Here is an 18,960-nt window from a genome sequence, read left to right as displayed (position 1 = left end):
TCACCCCTAAAGGGATAAATTACTGCTAGCGAAGCCGCGAGCAAAAACTAGTGTCATATAAAAGCACTGGTATGGTATGACCATGTAATGCGTAAACTTTTTTTTTATACTATGATGGCAAACAAGCTTACGGCCCATCTGATGGTAAACGGTTACCGTAGCCTATGGACGCCTGAAACACCAGGGGCACTTGCTCGTTGCCGACCCTTAATATATCCTTCTTGAAAAACCATTGCTGTAGTCTCATAAAGAAAACTCGGCAGGCAGTTCATTCCGGAAACTAAGTGTACGCGGGAGGAAGCTCGTCTGAAACTGCACTGTCCGAGACCACTTAGGTTCCAGCGTGTGATGAATTCCCTGTCGATGGCGAGCGGTGCGATGGTAAAAGGTAGCCATAGGCAACATATCAAACAATTCTTCAGAACACAGTCTGTCGTATATTCGATAGAACACAGAAAGCGATACGAAGAAAAACAGCAATATTCATAATATTAATACTAGATTTAAAGACAAACTTGCTGTCCCCAAGTGTCGTTTAGAAAAATCAATAGGTCTTTTATGGGAATAGGTATAAAAACTTACATTAAGATACCAAAGGATATACTGAAATTACCCTTAAATAAATTCGAAACATTAGTTAAATCATATTTAGTGAGCAAAGCCTATTACTCACTAAACGATTACTTGAATGAGGAGCGTGCATGGCAATAGTTGTTCATGTACGGGATTTTCATTAAATATTAGACATAGACACGTATATAAATATACATTAAAATAAACTGGCTTTTAAAAAAAAAGTATTTCAATTGAGTTTCTTGTCAGTTCTTCTCAATTGGATCTATATACCGAACTGGACGGTAGGGAAAAAATTACAATATAAATAATTTGACGTTCATAAGCTGCTAAAATGTCCTGCAGGAATAAATGATTTTTCAATTTTCAGTTTTGTATAAGTCTCGCCTCAAGCTAAGTGATTGGTATTCGATACCCTTTGAGAGATAGTGAAATGGACTTGCCATAATATAAATCCATGAAGTAGAATGGACTTATATATATATATATATATATACTAGCTGTACCCGCGACTTCGTCCGCGTGGAATTATACTTTATTTTTCTAAAATAAAATAATGTTTCTAAAATAAAAGTAGCGTAAGTTACTCCCTATTACATCAGCTACCTACCAAAAAAAAGTCCCGTTAAAATCGGTTCAGCCGTTTCAGAGATTAGCCGGGCCAAACAGAACGACAGACAGACAGACAAAAATTTTAAAAAGTGGTTTTCTGGTGTATATTCCTTGTTTATATTCGTATGCATGTAGTAAAAAACGGTTATTTCAATATTACAAACAGACACTGCAATTTTATTTATATGTATAGATGTATAGATGATATAATATATGGAAAAACTGAACTCTCTTTGCAGTGCCCTGCCATGTGCCCTCCACGGAGTATGGTATTTACACCATGCCTACAGAATCTGGGCCCTTGACTGCCAGCCAAGTGCTGGGCTCGGGCCTCGGGACTGGGGAGGAGAAGGAATTGAATGAGACAGATGCTGTACCCAATGGACAGGTCATACATTTCTCTTGTGAGTATGGGTGAGTAACAAAATTATATCTAAATATATATAACTCAAACGTGACTGACATAGTGATCTGATAGATTTGGACTTAATACTTTGCGGCGTTATCTACCAGGCAACTATGAGTGGTGCAGAGAAAGATTGTTGGCGGTGCACTAATATAAATGAGAAATGTAAAAAAAGATATATAAATATAAACCAAAATATAAAAAATATAAATTTCGATAAAAAATATGTATAATAATATACATACATTACATAAATATATATATAAATCTAAATATATATAACTCAAAGGTGACTGACATAGTGATCTATCAACGCACAGACCAAACCACTGGAGGGATCGGGCTGAAATTTGGCATGCAGGTAGATGTTATGACGTAGGCATCCGCTGAAAAAGGATTTTGATTAATTCTACCCCCAAGGGGATAAAATAGGGGATGAAAGTTTGTATGAAACTTCGTCAATTTTAAACCGATCGGGCTGAGACTTTGCATGTATAAAGCTACTATGACGTAGCCATCCCCTGAGAAAGGATTTTGATAAATTCCACCCCTAAAGGGATAAATTAACGCGAGCGAAGCCGCGGGCAAAAGCTAGTTAATCATATATTTTTTTAATCTACCGGACAATTCGCACAACCTCATTTAATTCCATAAGCAGAGCTTATGTTATGGGTACTAGACAACTGATATAAATATCTAGATATTATTTTTTTTTAAATACATACATAATATACATAAAAAACACCCAGACCAATACAAACAAACGTCTTTTGAAAGTCGGTTGATGTTTGTTACACTTTCACGCAAAAACTACTGAACCGATCATCATAAACTTTTATACACATGTTATTGAAGGTATTAGAATGAACTTAGGATACTTTTTATTTAAAAAAACAAATATTTTTCATTCAATGCGAGCGAAGGCGCGGGTAAAAGCTAGTAGGCTATAAATTTGGTGAAATCGCGGGGACAGTTGGCAAATAATCTATATATATAAATAAAATTGGTGATTGCACAGACAGTACATGTTTTACAATTTTTGTTTGTCTATCTGTCTGTCTGTTTGTTCCGGCTAATCTCTGAAATGGCTAGACCGATTTTGACGAGACTTTTTTTTGGCAGGTAACTGATGTAATAAGGAGTAACTTAAGCTACTTTTATTTTAGAAAAGTAAAGTTGTATTAGTGTGTAGTAAATTCTATAAATGTATTAGTTATACATACGTGTTTTTTTTTTCAGTTATAACGTGCAAGGACCAACTAACCTTCGTTGTTGGCTCGGGGAGTGGGCGGTGACCAGCATGCCTGAATGTGTGGCAGGTAATCTTTATATATAAAAATTACATGTCACGTTGTTTGTCCGCGATGGACTCCTAAACTACTGAACCGAATGCAAATTTGATTTGCACATTGTGTGCAATTTGATTCAACTTGAAATATAGGATAGCTTACATCTCAATTTATAGTCGCAATATTATTTTATTCAAGAACCTTAGCCACATCGACGTGTGGCCGGGTCTGTAGCCTATACATATAAATAATATCGTAGTGTCGGTTTGTAATATTGAAATAACCGTTTTAGTCTGTCTGTCTGTTTGTTCCGGCTAATCTCTGAAATGGCTGAACCAATTTTGGCAGGAGTTTTATTGGCAGATAGCTGATGTAATAAGGAGTAACATAGGCTACTTTTATTTTAGAAAAAGTTAAATTCCACGCGGACTAATTCGCGAGCATAGCTAGTGGTAATTACATGTGAATATTGTAAACATATATAAACTAATTTGAAAAAAAAACTAATTGAGTTTCTTGTCGGTTCTTCTCATCTCGAAATCATTCCGAACTGCCGGTAGATTTGACATATCATAACAGTCTGTAATAGACTTACATTTTAGAATCTTATTTGAAATTAATACGAGCTGAGTTTCTTGTCAGTTCTTAGCTCGAAATCAGTCTGAACTGACGATAGATTTGACATATCATAAGAGTCTGTAATAGAGCTACATGAATGAATATATTTTGAATTAGTATTTGTATGTGTGGATGCAGCCCCGTGCGAGCTGCCACTGCTGCACGGCGCGTCGTACGAGGCGGGGTACCGTGCGGGGCTGACCGTGGCGCACGCGTCCTCCATCGACATCGCGTGTGAGGCCGGCCGGGCGCCGCCCGCCACGCTCAACTGCCATCTGGGGCGGCTGCAGCCCACCGTCCATGACTTCTGCAGACCTTTAGGTTTGTTACTATTTCTTAATGCATGTCAAGGGAATCTTTATTGAGACGTTACAGTGCCCATGTGAGGAACGTCGAAGGTCGCGGAACTCCGGACGGGTAGAATTTCGAATCGTGAAATTTTGAAATATGTGTCTCTCCGGACGTTCGCATAGGTGAATGTCCAACTATATGGAGCCATGGTCCGAAAAGGTCTTCACTTCGTCCATCACCAGCCAGCAGAGCATTCAGCATGCGTTTTAAAAAAAATCTATTAAATCTATGACACAACAATTTGAAATTTGTTCATAGTTATATGTATATAAAAAAATGACTAAAAAAAACAAAAAAAAATCCACAAATATGCCATATCTAGCATGGTACATCTGTGTACATACAAACCCAGTACCACTGAGGCCATCTATGCTCGGTAAGCCGACTAATAAACAGACAGATGGCCGTTGGGGCAGTAAAGTCCTCGAGTGGCGACCACGGACCGGAAGACGCAGCGTGGGAAGGCCTCCAGTAAGGTTGATCGACGATCTGGTCAAGATCGCTGGAAGGCATTGGATGCGAGCAGCGCAGGACCGATCGTCGTGGAGATCTTTGGGGAAGGCCTATGTCCAGCAGTGGACGTCTTCCGGGTTGCGATGATGATGATGATGATGAAGCCAACCAATATAATGTTATAATTTATGCGGGTAGTTGCTGTTTAGATTTTGTTACTACACCGTCTGCATTATATGCAACGTTCTTGTATATTTCCACTAATATTTAATTTTGTATAAGTTTATGCTTTTAGTTCTCATGTTAAGTGAATTATTTGCAATTTTTAATGAGAATAAGTATCTAAAACCTAAAACCTAATGTATAAGCTACATGTAATATAATTACTAAAATTCTTATATATAATCATTGAGCAATAGCCATTTTAGCAGCATCTTCTTATTATTACATTGAGTCCCGCCTCCTACGAACAAAATTCCTAGTTATTAAATTATCAGTACCAAACTATGAACAAAATTACAAGTCCAACAAAATGTCGCTGATTAAATGCTAAAGGGCCACAACTCAAAAAATCTGAAACTTTTTTTTTTTCAAAGATGGTATCTAAAATGTTACGATTTTTATATTAAAAAAAGACACCCTTGATTTTAGAGCTGACACATAGATTCACCACTTATAGGTTCGTAAAAAAAGTAAAAATATCACAGTGAAAATTTTGATGAGCGTCATGTGGCTCTTTGGCATTTAATCATCGATGTTTCCTCTATTAGATTCCAAAACTGATGAACATCTAAAATCGTTAATTTCAGCAAACCTTTCACGACCTCGACCAACATCCGAATTTCAAAGTGGCTCTGACATCGTGCGGGAAGATATATCTGAATTGGAACCTGACATTGATGACAAGACTATCACAGATTGCGGTCCTCCAGCACGGTAAAAATCTTATAATATTGCAATAGTTGTAGATAGAAGAACAGAAGATAATATATTTGAAGATAACTTAAAAGACATTGTTCTGAAAGATGTAGATGTAAGTCTAAAGCCGAATAAAGTCCTACATCAACATTTACAGCTCTTGACATAAAATGGATAGGCTTGGTAGTACTTTAAAGTACAAACATTGGTTCAATATGTTTAAATATTGGTCCAATTGCCTGTATATTATTTGATCGGTTATACAATATGCTTTCACTGTAGCTTGTGTGTTTTATTGTATACCTTCATATATACTGACATCTCATTCAGAGATATATATTACACCATGTATATATATTTATATAAAAGGTCCTACTTTTCTGGTATTATCTGGTCAATATTTAATTTTTCCACAACATTTGGTTTAATATGTTTTCCAAATTTAACACTAGAAAAGTCACTAACAACCTATGTGCTTTGACGCATTCAATTATTGTTTATTTACATTTCTTTTGCTATTGTCTCGTGATTAAGCAGTAATTGCAACAAGTTGAACCCAATAGTCGTTTTTATTTAATTTTAAATAAATTACATTATTGAAATTATTGAGTGCAACTTGTTTAAAATTTAACATCGCAGTATCATCCGTTAGTGGATGAGAAAGATAACGAAAAAATAATGTTTTTGCAAAGTCTGCGTTTCTTATTTGCTGGCTGGATAGACTGAAAGGAACACAGGCGTTCAGGGATGCCAAGCCCTGGTGAGAGCCTTCTAGGTTCGGACTTTTGCTTCTTTAAACTCTCCATCATCTATGTCATCATCATTATTAAATATCTCATCATCTACATCTCAGATAGACCCATCATCATGATCTAATACTGCACATGTATTAAAAAAGTCTCGATCAGTTTTTCCTATCTTGTTACTTTTAAAAGAATCAGCGTCTTTTTCATTGCCATCAAAGGTTTTATAGGAATCAAATCAAATCCTCAGAAGGCAGGGCTTAGATTGTTCAGGTACAAATGAAATATTTTTATGTATGTATGGAATAGCTGTTTGTATGGCCATTGTTACGGCTTTGTATGTCTTGGCCGAGCTTGGTTTTAGTTGCTCAATTATTCTTTATATGTTCAACGTATAGTGCATGATGTTTTTTATATTTATCTATATTGCAAACATATTAGGTTCTTTGAAACATTTTAACATTTTAATATTTTACTCGCTCTCCCGGGATGTTAGAGGTTTAAACCTTATTATATATTTAAATAACTGCAATAATTCTGATATACCACTAAATAATAACGAGTTTTAAGAATGTATTTACACATTTAGTCGGAAAGAATGTCCTAAGTCGCTAGCACAATAATATATACCTAATAATCAGATAAGACTAATATAAATGTGGATGGATATAAGGACAGAGGCCGAAAAAGAGATGGATGAAGAGAAGATAGAAAATATTTTAATCTGTGCAATGTAAAAAAATACAATATAAACAAGAAACGAAAATAAAATATCAAATAAAATGTACATATAATTAAACTTAATTTATCGTGTAGATAATTAAAAATAAACATAAAATAATCATTTTTTACATCCATATATGCACAGAAAGGGCTCCACTCAGCTTTAATGACATACATTAAAGCTGAGTGGAGCTAGGTGAATATTTATATAATGATTTCATCTCTAATTTAATGAATTGTTTTTATTTACGTTTATCTTATATAATAATTTATATGCAGCTGTCGGCATCGTTTTTATTGTGTTGAGATGTGTGATGTAATAAATGTAAATATAAATAAATAAATAAATATGAGCTGGTTTTCAGTGGCACCAAAACGAGGAAATAGGATGGACTGTGTGAAAGATGATATAGTAAGAAAAGAAGTGAATAACGAGATGACTGCGAACAGAGATGAATGGAAGAGAAATACATATTACGCCAAATAAATGGGATAAGGAAGAAGCAGATGAACCAGATAAAACTAAATTGATGCAAGAAGATCGTTTTTGTTATTCAAAATATATACTTTGATATTTTAAATTAATTTTGGCCATCTGTGACCAAGGAGCTTGGCTGGCTACTCTAGTAGTTTCGGTTCTACACGTACAACGGCCCGAATGAGGGGCTGATTGCAGATAATGGAGTACATCTTACGTGTTTGTGACCAGTGAAGTTTTTGACCCTAAAATAGATCGACTGATTTTAGGGCCGTGTTTGTTATTTATATTCTTATAGGCCAACTTTCACAGAACATTCTAGAATAAAAGTTTTTCTTTACTAGGATAACCTCGCGCTTAATATACCCTTTCCGCAATTGAGTGAAAACAATATATGACTAGGGCCCTCACTGGACGTTGTAAATTGAATGAAAACACATGGCAAAATTATTCCTCACCTTAACAATCTATAAATTTTGCCAAGCAGAAGAGGAAACGCCACTACACATCCTATGTGGTTGTAGCCCACTCATACATAAACGAAATATCTCCTTTGGAAAGTATACACTCTACCTTGAGGAGATAAAAACAATCGCTCCTAAGAATATCCTTAAATCTTTTCCTTGACGTGCCTAGATAGCCAACTTTGAAAAAGGATGAGCACAACAAATATATGCAGGTCGCAGTGTCACAGCACCTGAAAGACTTGGTGTCCTCAAGTATCGTTTCGAAAAAGTCAATAGGTCTTTTATGGGAATAGGTGTAAAAATTTACAATAAAATACCATAGATATATTGGAATTACCCTTAAATAAATTCAAAACAACTGTTAAATCATATTTACTGAGCAAGTTACTCACTAAACGATTACTTGAATGACGAGCGTGCATGGCAATAGTTGTTCATGAACGGGATTTTCATTTAATGTTAGACATAGACACCTATATAAATATACATTGTAAATAAACTGTCTTTAAAAAAAAAAGTAATTCAATTGAGTTTCTTGCCAGTTCTCAATTGGATCTATATACCGAACTGGATGATAGGGAAAAACAAAAATTATAATGTAAAAACTTAACGTTTATAAATGATTTTTGAATTTTGAATAGCTTAAAACTCTCCAATAAAAACGACGCTCTATCTGATTAAACCTCTTACACTATAACTGAATATACACGCTTCAAACTACTATTATTTAGTGGTATATATCGTTATAAATATACCATTACACAAATCTAGTACAAATGGTATATTTTGATCCAAATTCAAGGGATTTTTTTAAAACCCCATACAACTTGAACGTATGAGTTAGTAATTGGGTACTTAATCTTTCATAGGGTACAGGGTACTCTGATATACCGCGATGGTACAGAGGTGAACGGGACGGTTGTTGTGGAAGGGTATCCGCATGGTACAGAGATCACGTTTCGATGCATCGCCTCTATAATGGGTGAGAAAACCACGTGGAAACTCATTTGCGAACAAGGAAACTGGGTCGGGAAGAGCTTCAACTGTGGTAAGTTGTTTAAAATAGAACAAATTTATTACAACACACGTACGTTACATACAACACAATAACAAACAAACAAATGAAGGTTTACCAATAAATATATATACACAACTAGATTTTGCCCGCGGCTTCGCTCGCGTTAAGAAGCATTATTATTAATTAGGTATAGTTTTTGCGGCTTTACTTTTGTTTAGCGTGTGTAATATAATACAATATTCTATTGTCAACATTTAGAACTAAAAATTATTTTGTTCGTCTTAATATATTCGTTCTATTAGGTACTAATACATTACTTATTTTATCCCCATGGGGGTTGTATTTATCAAAATCCTATTTAAGCGAACGTCCTCATCATAGTAGCTCTAATCTTTAATTTCAGTTCAATCAGTCGAAAATCTAAAAAGATTTATACAAACTTTCATCCCCAAATTTAACCCCTTAGGGGTGGAATTTATCAAAATCTATTCTTAACGGATGCCTACGTCGTAACATCTACTTGCATGCGAAATTTCAGCCCGATCCGTCCAGTGGTGTGTGCTGTGCGTTGATAGATCACTATCTCAGTCAGTCACCTTTGAGTTATATATATTTAGATTTACAAAAAAATATCTAAGTATTTATATCATTTGTCTAGTACCCATTATTTCTTCTTTCACTTACATTTAGGTACTTCACACTTTGAGAGTTTAAATCCAACTGGACTGTACATAAAATATTTAAAGACAGTACGTAGGTAACTTATATTTTGTATCAAACTAGGTGGCGTTGTAATCACTGTAATTAATACTGTTTTAGAGGACATACAAACACATGGCACAAGTCAAGTATTATCAATACCTCTGACTACCCCACTTTGGCATTAAAGTCGTGAATAAATATTTAATAATTAGCTGTTGCCGCGACTTCGTCCGCATGGAATTAAACTTCATTTTTCTAAAATAAAAGATTTTTTCTAAAATAAAATTAGCCTAAGTTACTCCCTATTACATCAGCTACCTGCCAAAAAAAGTCACGTCAAAATCGGTCCAGCCGTTTCAGAGGTTAGCCGGAACAGACAGACCGACAGACAGACCGACAAAAATTGTAAAAAATCTTATTTTGGTCTATGTACCGTATTTATATTCATATGCATGTAGTAAAAAACGGTTATTTCAATATTACAAACAGACACTCCAATTTTATTTATATGTATATATTAATCTTTATTTAAATATTACAGAAGAATTAGAAGCACAAAGTGAAGAATTACTCAATAATAACAGCTGCACGTTCCGCAACGAGGAACCACACGTGGTGTCCTTCTACAACGATCTGGAAATCACTGAAACTGTCGACTTTTCAGCCGGAGCTGTAATTATATCTAGGTAATAGAAATAGAAATAATCTTCATTCAAATAAACTTAATATAAGCACTTTTGAATAGTCACATTTTTATTTTACCGCTCATTCGGAACGCAGACTCATCACAAGAAGAATGAGCGAGAAACTTGTGTGTTGCTCTTTTATATAAGCCACTATATATAAGGTCTTTAATTAATTTATTTCATTATTGATGTTATACTTAATTAATATAATTATAATAATTTTATTCCAATTTTTGTGTTACATAGTTAAGTTGAACATAACTGTGTAAATCTATACTAATATTACAAAGCTGAAGAGTTTGTTTGTTTGAACGCGCTAATCTCAGGAACTACTGCTTCGAATTAAAAAATTATTTTTGTGTTGGATAGTCCATTTGTCGAGGAAGGCTTTAAGCTATAGAACATTACGCTACGACCAATAGCTGCAATGAAAAATATTGTAAAAGTTGGGGAAATGATATGCAGACGAAATTTTATTGGAATTTAGTATACAGATAATCTAGAACCTGAGAAAGGATATAGGCTGGTGTTTAATCCGAAAAGGGTTGTAAGGGGTTGAAAGGGGAGGTTATATGGAAGTGTCGACTATTTACGCGGACGAAGTCGCGGTCACATCTTGTAATACGATATGTTTAGTTCTATTTCTCTTTTAGGTTGCAATAAAAATATATACAAAAATTGATTTCAGATGTAGCGACGTCGGGAAGTACGCGATGACCGGCTCCCAAGCTCGCAGATGTTTGGGCGGTGCTTGGGACGGAGTTAAACCCACTTGTTTTGGTCTCAACCAGGAAAATGATTACGCCAGTAAGTATTTACAAGGAGTACAACAGTTAAAAATAATATTTATTATAAGCGCCATCTAGTAGACTTTTGTAGTACTTTAATTGTTGCTACTCAACAACAGATGGCACTGCACTACTTTATTAAAGTAATTCCAATGGTGTAGATACAATCTTTGAAGGCAGAGGAAGACCGAAAAACAGATGGATGGACTGTGTTAAAGTTGATATGGTAAGAAAGGGAGAAAATAAGTGTAATGTATATGTACAAGGTTGGAGGAAGTGATGTGCAGGGCCCCACATACGAGAGTTGTTTTTACGCCTGCTGGCTCTTGTCGTATGAAGTTTGCTGATAGGAAGCGAGCAGGCGTTGGAATGTCACTTGTGTGTGAGTACATGCACATCACACACCCTTCTCAATCTACGAGTTAATAAGTGCAATTTCTTATTATCTTTCAGTTATTTCGGTGGTTTTCCTAATTCTAAATAATATATGCTAATATAAAACAATAACGGGATGAATGCGAACAGGGATGAATGGAAGAGAAAAATATTACGACGACCACAAATAAATGGGATAAGGAAGAAGCAGATATGTGGATACAAACTTTCATTGGCAACATATCTGCTAAACAGATTTTCGATGCGACTTTTTTGTTTGTAAACTATCATACATACATATCATACTACATTTGTAATTTCAAATTAACAGCTTTTCACTCAATGCCAACTATTTAAAAAAAAATCTTGTCTGTTTGTTCTTGTTAATCTCTAAAGTGGTTAGACCTATTTTGACGAGACTTCTACATGTGGTAAACGGTTACCGTCGCCTATGGACGCCAGAAATACCAGGGGTGTCACGTGCGCATTGCCGAACCCTAAAAAACCTATATATTCTATATTCTTCTAAAAGGGTATAGGGTATATATGAATTAAATAAAAGAATTAAATAAATGAAAGAAACTAATGAATGAAATGAATGAATGAAACGAATGAATGAAACAATTGACGAAATGAACGAATGTAAGTGTATGTGTATTTTTTTATTAATTTAATCATATTAGGTGTTATTTCGTGAAAGTCCATTTCACTACTCGATAGATTTTTATTATTTTGTTGAATTCCGCTACAATTAGCATTTATGAGACCACAAATATTCGATGTGGAAACTTGACTACCGTTACGACCTTCTCTATTGGCGATCAAACCCGGACCGTTTTTTTTTTTAAAGGTTGATAATGGAATGGTGCACCCGCCTGCGCTAACGGTTTACGCTGGCGGGGCACCAGTGAAGGATGATAGGATGAACATGAAGTCAGATAAGTTGGCCCAACGTGACAAATTCACCGGGAATTTATCACGATGGTTTCCAGGGGGAACCGCGTGGAGGTCGATCATGGTACATTGCTAGCAATGGGGTCATTAGTCCCCATTATTAACAATCCCCCCCCCCCCGACCGTTATTGAGTCTACACCCATATTGCGACACGTGTTTCACCTTACCTCTGAACGAGCAGGGCGGATCGTGATATTGTGGGGCCCTGGGCTAAATCTACTTAGGGGCCTACCTAATTATAATACTCAACTAAAAAAATACACCGACCAAAAACAAGCGACCAGAAACTCCCCGTTCCTTTCTATAGACGCGCACTTGCATGGGTTGATTGATCTCAGGGTTGCCAACCTTATGATAGGTTTTTTAACATTCTAGATATTTTGTTTATATACTAAATATCGTTTCAGTGGGGACTGGGGCCCTTTGTATCTTCGGGGACCTGGGCTGCACCCAAAAACCCCTTAGGTAGATCCGCCCCTGTGAACGAGGCATCATCAAGTAGTGAATAGAGTTCGGATGTAGCTTAGAAGCCTAGTGTTGACTCTTCGGCGACCAAATAAATTGTAATTTTTCCTGACCAACAAAAAGGACCTTATTTAGTTGTAATTTTTTATTGCCTATTCCCAACTTGGTTACAGTGGAGAAGCCTCCTACGATCCTGTTCAGACACTCCCAGGGTCCGATCGCGCAGACCAACGACGGCAAGCTGCTCGTGTATCCAGGAACTGTGCTGCACATGGAGTGCCTCTGGATGAGGAGATTCGGCAACCCCAAGTGGAACGTCACCCATCATTATCCTGAGTATGTAATGTTTTGTTTTATGAATACCTATCAGTGTCCGCATTTCACCCGCGTTAAATTTATAAGCTGTATATTATTCCGATGTATAAGCTATATTACTGTAGAGTTTCATCAAAAGTTCTATAGTTGCTAAAAAATACAATAATAAAAGTATATCTAAGTATTTATACCAATTGTCTAGTACCCATAACACAAGCTCTGCTTAGCTTGGGACTAGATGGCACTGTGTGAATTGTCAAAGATAATTATTTATATATAAATAGATAGATAGATAGATAATTATTTATATATAAATTTACAATAAGACACAAAACAAGAAATAAATAATAACATGGAAGTTGGCAATAAGCTGTTGCTGATATAAGACAACCTTAGTGTGGATATATGTCCAAAATTGGTTGACAGTGTGGACCGTAAGTACCCAGAGGGCTGGACCACGGACCCCGGCCGCGACAGCCAGCTGGAGTACCGACTCAGCATTATGGGCGCCGTCAAGGAGGACTCTGGAGTGTACCGCTGCGAAACTCCGGCCCGCCAGACTCACCAGGTCGAGGTCATTGTGGAAGGTGAGGGAAGAATTTAAGTTGAGTCATCTATTTTCGTTTCAGGCATAAAAAAATACAATGGAACACATGTACAGGTGTTCAAAATCCCCCAAATACCCGGTATCATCGTAAGCACAGATTATTATATTAGAGTCTGTTAGTTTGTGTTCCCGCGCTTTGCCTTCCCCTCCCTCACCTAGTACTGAACCGACTGTACAGCGGCCATGACGCGCGCGCATTGTGTTGTGAATTAAAATAAATTAGAACTGTGTTAAACCTACTGTGAAACCTACTGTGAAACTGGAAAGCTAGCGAAGATACCTTCGAGACCCTGAAGAATATATACAGAGAGTAAATTCCCTAACATTTTGGTAGCAGAGTAGTTTCCCTAACAACAGGATAATTAAAAAGAAAACAAATGTGTCAAAAGGATGTCGCCACAAAGGAAGCGGCAGATATTACTATAAATAAGAAATAAAAAATTGAGGCGCTTCTTGACACCAGGTGTTACGTGGGCGTTGCCAACCCATAAGAAACCTTAATGTACCCTTCTTGAAAAAACCCCTTGCAGTAGTGTCATGCCAGCGGTGGTTCTGGGCCAGACGGATAAGGTCTGCCTCGATGCCACTGTTAGGCAAATTGTAACATCTCGGCTGGAGTTGTACAAAAGTGGAAATTAAATAAATATAATAATATTAAAGTAAATTAAAAAAGGCACAGACGGATATGTCTGTGGAAAATTGTATTTAAAAATAAAAATAAAAGTAGTGTCATGAGAAAACTTCGGCAGGTAGTTCATTCAATGAAGCTCCTCCGATACCGCACTGTCCGAAACCACTTAGGTTGTAGCGTGTGGGGATGAATTCCCTGTCGATAGCGAACGGTGAGAAGGTTGAATAATCCTCTTTCGTTGGGTGAGCCACGGGAAACCACTTAGGTTGTAGCGTGTGGGGATGAATTCCCTATCGATAGCAAATGGTGAGAAGGTTGAATAATCCTCTTTCGTTGGGTGAGCTAAACCCATTTTTGTGGGGATGAATTCCCTGTCGATAGCGAACGGTGAGAAGGTTGAATAATCCTCTTTCGTTGGGTGAGCCACGGGAAACCACTTAGGTTCTATCGTGTGGGGATGAATTCCCTGTCGATAGCGAACGGTGAGAAGGTTGAATAATCCTCTTTCGTTGGGTGAGCCACGGGAAACCACTTAGGTTCTATCGTGTGGGGATGAATTCCCTGTCGATAGCGAACGGTGAGAAGGTTGAATAATCCTCTTTCGTTGGGCGACCCGCGGCATTCAGCCGACGAGCGCAGAGCGTGCCAGTTGTATTTTGTACTAAACTCATTTTTAATACAAAATGAGTGTATCTCAGACTTAGTTGGACCCGGGGGAAGCTGTAAGTAGTGAAGGTGAGTGTTAATGCATCCTAAAAGGGCATTTTAAACCTACACCCGTGTCACAAGTCACGGGCGCTACTTGGGGTTTGTCATCATAATGACGACCGCTAGCGTCTAGCACACCACTCATTCCTCGCACGGCACAAACATTAATCATGTTATATTGTTTGTATCGGTCTGGGTATTTTTATATATAATATGTAGGTATTTACGAAAAAAAAAATATATCATGTATTTGTATCAGTTGTTACCCATCACAAGCTTTAGCTAGCTTAACTTGGGTCTAGATGGCGCTGTGTGAATTGTCCTGAGATTATTATTATTATCCAAAAATTCTCATCTCCCCTCTTAAGGAGAGGAGATGGCAACGTACCCCCGGCAGAAGCACTTATTATTATTATTATTAATTAGTGGACCTTAGAGACCTGTTACATAGTCGGCTGTACTAGTGTGGCGTGTTGTGCCGTAGACGTGCACTGCCCGCCGCTGCCGCTGCGGCGCGGGCTGGTGTCGAGCGGGGCGGGCACGCGGCTGGGGACCGAGGTGTCGTTCTCGTGCGCCAACGGGAACGCGCTGCTCGGGGCCCACGTCCTCACCTGCCGCGCCTCCGGCAACTGGAGCGCGCCCCTGCCCGTCTGCGAGAGTGAGTGCATCTCCAATTTATTACTTGACATATCCTCGCCGCTGAGTACGAGAAGCTCGACGTCTAACACTGCTTCGATCCTATAATTGTAAGGGAAGTAAATTTAATTTAATTATTTTACAATTGTAAATTGCTTTTAAATATCATTTTAATTATTATCATGTATATAAAAAGAATTTCGGAAATAAGTTGAGTTAAGTGAGTTGAGACACGGAGCCAGCGTGCCCCTATTCTGGATACGTTTCCGCAAACGGTAAACGGTAAACGTGTCCGCAACCGTAACAGCTTTGGGCTCCTTCGCAGCATGCATCTTGTATGTAACTTCCCGCCAATAAAAATTCCATCTCCCTGGTTGAGCCGGATGTTTTCCACCAGGAACTCGGTATCAAACTCTCCTTTTAGGGCGTCAACCTAGCGTTGGTTGCCAGCCCGGTTAATCTTCATAGATGTTATGCAGGTCTCCTTGAAGTTTTCTGATGTCTTCATTATATCGAAGATCGTCTTCGTATGGTGGTGAACCGATGGGCACCGATATCTTTTGTTGATTGCGAGAAATTATTCCTCGCTGGACGAGAGCTCCATTGTTGCAGTTGTTACTGCAGCAGTCGTCGAAATCGCAGGCTTATTTTTCGACAGTGAGGCCACTGGTTTCGAAAACTTGCCCTCACCATAGAACCGGTACCCGGACTTGCCTTGCCTTGCCTACCGAGGGATTCTGGTCCGCCGGACTCTGAGTTGGCATCGGTATGACGATATCTAGCGGCGACTTCGATCTGAGAACTTACCATCATCGTCTTTCATCAGCAACATGCAGGAACTAGAGAGATAGTCACACTCCAATTCCAGCTCTCGTTCACTTGCGTTCACTGTCGTTCTCGGACGGTGTCACTTAAAACCTATTGGTATATTTGAGGAATTTATTATTTCGTGTAGTGCCCATACCGACCTCTGCGTATCTCGGATCTAGACGGCGCATGTGTCACTGTTACTATATTGGCTATGTCGCCCAGGCGTGGAGTGCGGCGACGTGGTGCAGGACGGGGCGCTGCGCGCGGGCGAGCGGCGGGCGCGGGTGGCGGTGGTGTCGCGCGGGGTGGGGGGGCGCGCCGCGTTCTCGTGCGCGGCCGGCTGGGCGCTGCGCGGGCCCGCGGAGACCGTCTGCCTGCCCGCCGCGCGCTGGGCCAGGCCCTTCCCAGTCTGCGCAGGTACGTGACGGACACAGGGGGAGTCTGCGCAGGTACGTGACGGACACGGGGAGTCTGCGCAGGTACGTGACGGACACAGGGGGAGTCTGCGCAGGTACGTGACGGACACCGGGGGAGTCTGCGCAGGTACGTGACGGACACCGGGGGAGTCTGCGCAGGTACGTGACGGACACCGGGGGAGTCTGCGCAAGTACGTGACGGACACAGGGGGAGTCTGCGCAGGTACGTGACGGACACCGGGGCAGTCTGCGCAGGTACGTGACGGGCACCGGGGGAGTCTGCACAGGTACATGTAGTAGAGCCGGTGGATCCTGTGGAAGTACATATAACGGTGGCGGAAGGTAGCAGAAGCGCGCACAATTTAACGCGCGAACACCAGAGCCAGTAATTCTAAATAATTCCACTTAATGTCTATTTTTTATTCACTCTTTCACACATGTTTTACATTTCACATTCTTTTTAAACTTTACATGTTATTTCACAGATTTGTATTTCAGATACTCGAAAAATTTATTATCCATAATTATTTAATTCTATAATTATGTTTTTACTCCATAGATAATTAATTATTACAAAAAGATGCTAATGCACACATGATTGAAGGACGCAGAAATGTTGCGCGCTCGGTGTTTCTCGTTTGCTTTGTTTTGCATTTACATGCATTACATTTCTTTCCTGCGTAATAACCTAATCATTATTCAGTTTTAAAAAACTATACAAGAATTATCTATGTACTATATAACCTATAAATCTTACGGCAAAGTAGTTGTATATTATATGTTTAACGTTTATATTTATTAATGTTATTTTATTCTACTTTGTTCTTTCTAGTATATGTAATTGGTTTGTATTTATTAGTTGTAATTTTGTTTTAATTATTATCATTAATATTTTAAATAGTGCCCTCTCTCTCCCCCCCTTTTATATATATATTTTTGGTGCAACTGAAAACCAGCTGTATGTTCACCTAGGACATACATTAAAGCTGAGTGGAGCCATTTCAGTGCATTGTTGGATGTAAAAAATGATTATTTTATGTTTATTTTTAATTATGGTAAATTAAGTTTAATTATATATGTACATTTTATTTGCTCTTTTTTTTTCGTTTGTTGTTTATATTGTATTTTACATTGCACTGAATAAAATATTTTTCTTTCTTTCTAAACGCGTTAAGGAACGTACATCTAAAGACAGCTCAACGATTGATGATATCATGATTTCAGAGGTATCCTGCCCAGCGCTGCCTCCTCCAGCGTCAGGTTACGTGCTCGGTCGAGCCCCGTACCGCGCTGGCGACGTGCTGCAGTTCCACTGCAACCCTGAGCACACGCTGCACGGCAGACCAATCCTCGTGTGCCAGGACAGCGGCCGGTGGAGCGACAAGCCTCCCACTTGTTAGTATTATATATATTTACTACTAGCTCTTCCCCGCGACTTCGTCCGCGTGGAATTTTATTTTCATTTTCTAAAATAAAAGTTTCATTTTACACATAATACATTTCAAATATTTATTTTAGTAATAAGAATCAGTGTTCGAGTAGCATTCAACCGAGGCGGTTTTATTTAACAAAAACATCTCATCAATCAATCAATAGCATTATCACGGAACTGTGGGCTTAAACCCCCACACTAAGTTACTCCTTATTAAGGAGGAATCGCGTGGAGATCAACCTGATATTGTTAGCAATGTAATAAGTTCACATTATTAGCAATCTTTTCCCCCCTTTCCCTTGTGTTAGGAGTGCTATTGGGCGGCAGTAATCACTTACCATCGGGTGAGCCGCAAGCTCATTTACTCCTATGCTTTAAATAAGAGATTAAAACTGGGTATTGTGGACTATATCCGGACCAAAAGTAACCTAACATTGAGGGTGACACAACTGAAATCGGAATCGAGTCACAACGCGAGCTTCAAGTTGTTCGTGGCCCGGGTCACTAATATGCTACCCACCTTCATGAGGGAGGACTACTGGCCGAAGGGTGTGGTGTACCGGCGCTACCGTGGCAGATTGCCGTCGTCAGTGCCGTGACCACAGACCATTTTATTTACTTTTTATTATTATTACTTATTTATTTATTAAAGGAAAACCAAGGCTATTTAAGTATATCTAAATATATATAACTCAAAGGTGACTGACATAGTGATCTATCAACGCACAGTCCAAACCACTGGACGGATCGGGCTGAAATTTGGCATGCAGGTAGATGTTATGACG

The 18,960-nt window shown here is 38.5% G+C and overlaps 1 protein-coding gene across 1 annotated transcript in view; it reads left to right on the top strand.

Annotated features, from left to right (window-relative positions):
* The window catches only part of LOC131849621 (uncharacterized), a 121,232-nt gene that overhangs the window by 100,511 nt on the left and 1,761 nt on the right, over positions 1-18,960 (top strand). Inside the window, exons 18-29 of the mRNA XM_059199730.1 lie at positions 1,425-1,599; positions 2,831-2,910; positions 3,637-3,819; positions 5,112-5,238; positions 8,501-8,679; positions 9,893-10,037; positions 10,726-10,844; positions 12,794-12,956; positions 13,362-13,522; positions 15,366-15,539; positions 16,550-16,744; positions 17,968-18,138. Coding sequence (XP_059055713.1) covers positions 1,425-1,599; positions 2,831-2,910; positions 3,637-3,819; positions 5,112-5,238; positions 8,501-8,679; positions 9,893-10,037; positions 10,726-10,844; positions 12,794-12,956; positions 13,362-13,522; positions 15,366-15,539; positions 16,550-16,744; positions 17,968-18,138 — 1,872 coding nt within the window. The remainder of the gene's footprint in view (positions 1-1,424; positions 1,600-2,830; positions 2,911-3,636; positions 3,820-5,111; positions 5,239-8,500; positions 8,680-9,892; positions 10,038-10,725; positions 10,845-12,793; positions 12,957-13,361; positions 13,523-15,365; positions 15,540-16,549; positions 16,745-17,967; positions 18,139-18,960) is intronic.

Source organism: Achroia grisella, unplaced genomic scaffold (genome assembly GCF_030625045.1).
Source record: "Achroia grisella isolate CSIRO2021 unplaced genomic scaffold, CSIRO_AGI_Agris_v1 utg660, whole genome shotgun sequence".
Classification (NCBI taxonomy): domain Eukaryota; kingdom Metazoa; phylum Arthropoda; class Insecta; order Lepidoptera; family Pyralidae; genus Achroia; species Achroia grisella.
This window is presented reverse-complemented; position numbering and strand designations above follow the sequence as displayed.